Source organism: Rhagoletis pomonella, unplaced genomic scaffold, assembly GCF_013731165.1.
Source record: "Rhagoletis pomonella isolate Grant_MI unplaced genomic scaffold, Rhpom_1.0 Rhpom_scaffold_00011, whole genome shotgun sequence".
Classification (NCBI taxonomy): domain Eukaryota; kingdom Metazoa; phylum Arthropoda; class Insecta; order Diptera; family Tephritidae; genus Rhagoletis; species Rhagoletis pomonella.
Window position 1 is genome coordinate 6,331,367 of NW_023458565.1, and position 4,640 is coordinate 6,336,006.

Sequence of the window (4,640 nt, forward strand, 5' to 3'; positions counted from 1 at the left end):
AATAAACATTAACAATCTTACCTAAATTTTTCGCGTCTACCCCAATTTTTGCCAAATGTTTTATCATTGCAAAATTAAACGTAGAACTGGCGAACAAAAATATCAATGTAATCATCACTTGTATGGATCGGAATGTAAAGCGTACTTGACGCGGATTCGAATGGCCAACACCACGAACAGGCATCAGCGAAAAACATTGACCTATAATGAGTACTAAAGAAATCATATTATTTTAAAAGAGGTGTTTAACAGCTGATTTTTGTTTTATAATTTATTACATATTTAGTGCTTATAAAGATCTTTATATGGTTTATTGGAAAACCAAACCAAATAAGTTATTTGAAAATCCGTTTTGATAGTTAAATATATATATTTTTTTTTAATAAAAGTTAAAAATTAAAAACATATCTATCCAGTTTCTTTGTATATTTGTTCCAGTAACATATTTAACCCGTGCGGTACCAGCAAGCATTGCTATGGCCTTCACCACTTGCAAGCTGCTTTTAAGAGAGTTTATCTACATACATACATATATGTATGTACATGCGCAAGCGAGAGATGGATGCAAGCTAAGACCTGTCGAATTTCTAGGCAAACTTAGCCCAGGTCGGTGCATACATATATGGCGCATAATTTGTGCCGAAGTTGCAAACACTATTGTGAGGAAGAAATAGTTCTTTATCTTCTCTGTAAATGCGCAGCAGATTCCGCTATTTGGGGTTTCTTTTTTTTTGGAACCTTGACGAACTGGGAGATATACATAAATCTTATACGCCTAACGAGTTTCGTCAAGGATTCAAAATTGTTTAGCAAGGGGGAGTAACACAGCTCTAAGTCGTGGTATCACAAAGGACATTCAACTCGTGACGTAAGTGTGGCCCTGCTAAGCAGTGGCAACCATACCTACCTAATACCTTTCGACATTTTCTCTGACATCCAGGCAGTAAAATGGCGCTGTATTCAAAAGTAATACCTGAACATAAAACATTTACAGGAATTGCAAATAAATGATGCCGAATGGAACTCTTTTGTCACACTTTGTGCTTTATTGAATTCTCTACGCACAAAGTCTATATTTAATCCATGTTTAATGTTTACCGGATATTGTGTGATAGGATCACATGCGCATGTTAGAACTTCTCTTTTGTCATAAAGCCGAATACATCGAAAAGTCTACGGCGAAAAAAATAAATAAAAGTCCTATATCTAGTTTACACTCTAAAAAAAAATTTTGTAAGTTTCCTAGCTAAAAGGTAAGTTATTGATTTCCTACCTTATTATTCGCGAAATTACATGCTCGAGTATTCAACGAATAGTTTGTTTAAATTTCGGACTTTTTAGAGTATAATATAGCTGCTGTGCTGTGCGTAAATTTACTACGAAAGTGTATACAATCTACAAAATACACATCTGCTGTTTGATTTCACCCATAGAATTGTGTAAAGCCGCTAACAAAAAAGATTTGTAAAGACGAAAATTTGTAAACGAGAAAAATACATATTCATCGCATAAATCTACCAAACTTAAAAATAAACAATAATATATCCGATTTATAGTCGCATTTTTAAACAGATTTTTTTTAAGTATATTTATTTATCCAATTTGGTATACGTTCATATACTGGTTATGTAAGCAAAAAAAAATTGCCAAAAATGGTCTCGTTAGGCGGCGCCAGGGTTGAGATATTTTGAAAACCCGTATTTATGCTCATTTGCATGTTTTCTTCCCATTAAAAATCCTTTCAAGAACAGTATAAACAAAATTTTTCCTAGGAAATTTTAGTAACGTAACGCCAGGTAACGTCACGTCAGATAATTAAAGCTGATTAAACATAAATCAGAAAAGATTCTACATTTAAAAACTTGGAGAGTTAACATTAGAAATTTCCAATATTACTATAAAAACTTTTATACAAAATCCACTTCTGTTTTGGGTAACGCCACGTCAGCGCGTGTGTTTACTAATATCTTTAAATCGCTACTACCAACAATAGTAATTTTTTTACTGAATGAGGGGCCATTTAATTGCTATGCAAATCTTGAAAACCCTTTTTAAAATTTTGACTTTTTCGATATATTTTTTTTTTAGATTTAGTCGTACGAGTGTCACGTAACGTCAGAATGGAAATACCCATATAGCAAAGTTCTATCAAAGCAAACAAATATTTTTTTTTTTCGAATATTAAAAATTTCACAATATCTCAAAACCTATTATTGTTACAAAAATGCCTGTGTTCATGTTCTAAAATTAATATTTGGGGCTATGTAAAACGTACATATTTAAAAAATAATTCGATACAAAAAAATTGTTACAGAATTTAGAAATTTTAAAAATCGTGAAAGTAAATTTTTGGCTCAATTTATGTATGCACTACAGCCGCTGTGGCTGGGTGGTTAGAAGTGCGTACTCCCACTCCGTAGGACCTGGGTTCGGTCCACAGTCTGGATAACTTCTGGATTAAGTAGAAACGTTCTTCCCAACAATGAGCGCCAAAATAGTATACTTTATATACTTGTATATCTTATGAGATCCTGAAAATTTTTTTAAGATATGCATTTTTTTATGAAATTAATTTAAATTAAATAAAAGTGGTTTAGCATAAGAGCTCTTGTTAGTCGACGAATCGATTAGTCGAATAGCAAAAGTTGTTTCAAGAAATAATCGACTTCACTAAATCGACTACGCGTTTCCTTAGGACTTTTTCATCTAACCACTCACAAACCACTGATCGACTATCCGTTCCTATTCGATTTTTCGACTAGTTGTTTTCTTTCAGTAAACAAGTTTTTTTGGAATACTTATGCTTTTTTTCAAAGTTCCTAAATTGATGTCTTTAAAAACACCTCCTTAAAAATTTCAGGATTTTTAAAGAACAGTTGGTGGTATAATGTGAAACTAATTTAGCCGATTTATAAGTTTTTTCTTAAACAATTTTCAAAATTTCCAAAGTCTGTACTTTTTAATTTTTCGATTTGTGTTTTTGTAATTTCTTCTTAATATCCCTTAAAACGAGCCCAGAACCATATTTTTAGTTATTCAAAAAGTAGTCTTGCAAAATCGTGGAAATTGTGAAATTTAGAATTCTGCATTAATAACTTTAGAAAAAAAAAATTTTTGTTTTGCTTTGGCAGAGCTTGATTGACACGGATTCACTCATATGTAAATATATTTGCAGTAGTTTTTCCACATATACATAAAATATACTTACTTGGACTAATAGCACGATGAAATATATCCAATTTGCTATAGTCTGTGTGTATGCTTGGCTTAATGTAATGGAAATCCTTCTCCAGAAGAGTGAAATATTCAATTGGTGTACGTCGTCCCATCAATTTGATGGCATTAATGTCGACATCCTCTAAATTTTCTACCACCAATTTGTCATTGGGAATTTTCAAGGTGGCACTTTTATCTTTTTCACTTGACTTTTTCGCTGGCTTCACATGATTTTTTTGAAAAACTTTCTGATGCTTCATTATTATTTCACGCAATTTAGTGCGGCTAAGCATTTTCAATTTGGTATAAAATTATTCACTAACCAACTTAAATAAGTTATTTTAACTAGTTTTGATAACGAAATCTGCATATAAATAATATCTACATCCATATATAACACCTGTTTTCGTTGTGAATATGGAACTACGAGTGCATATCAGCCGAATGAGAAACTTATAATAAATGTTATTCACGGGAAATCTGTAGCAGCATGTTTTTTTTTGTTTAATAAAAACAGCAAAATATGGGCGGACCCGTACACATACCTACACAACTAAATATGTATGCACATTGTACTTATTAGAAGTGTTTATATTTTGCACATATTTACATGTGTTTGATGTATTCACGTACGAGTATGTATGGCTGTGAAAATATGAATGAAAAGGCGGATATTTTAGTGTCAGTAGTATTTAAAGGACTCCCATGCATTGAAAAAAACCCTCACTTAAGGTAGCCAGATTTTAAATAAACCAAAACTAGTGTTCGCCCAGCGTTTGAAATTCAAACACTGCAATTAAGGTGATGTGGGTTGAAATGAGTTGAAGTGAGGTTAGTTAGAGTTGAGGTGAGATTACGTGAGTTGAGTAGAGTTGAATTGAAGTGATTTGGTTCGAATTAAGGTGAGTTGAGGTGAGATAAGGTAAGTTGAGATGAGATGAATTATGGTGAATGGAGGTGAGGTGAATTGGACTGAGATGAGCAACAGAATATGATATAACAAATCTAATTTACTGTTTTGTCTTTTTTTTTGCCTCTTCGTCTATTTCCCTTTCCCTATCTTTGTCTCTATCTTTATCTTTATACTGATCTATGTATACCCTTATCTTAATCATTACCTTTTTTCTTTTCTTCATCTACATACACATTCACCTACACATGAGGACAAGTTAAGAATTTTAAATTTACTTTCATTTTCTCTCTCTCTTTATCTTCTATGTTGAGGTGAGTTTGAGTGAATTGAGGTGAGGTGAAATGAAGTAAATCGGAATCTTTGTAAATTTATCTTTATCATTATGTATACCACGATGTAGATAAAAAGGGTGACGCCCATCTCGGCACCGCTATTCCGCTCACAGTGAATTTGACAGAGTCGCTGTTTGTATGACGTCACTCTTGTGCAAGTTGTTTACGTTTTTCTTGCA

The 4,640-nt window shown here is 32.5% G+C and overlaps 1 protein-coding gene across 1 annotated transcript in view; it reads right to left on the reverse strand.

Moving 5' to 3' along the window:
- LOC118747125 (gustatory receptor for sugar taste 64a) overlaps positions 1–226 on the reverse strand; it is a 7,380-nt gene extending 7,154 nt beyond the window's left edge. Inside the window, exon 1 of the mRNA XM_036481115.1 lies at positions 41–226. Coding sequence (XP_036337008.1) covers positions 41–226 — 186 coding nt within the window. The remainder of the gene's footprint in view (positions 1–40) is intronic.
- Between the last annotated feature and the right edge of the window lie 4,414 nt (positions 227–4,640).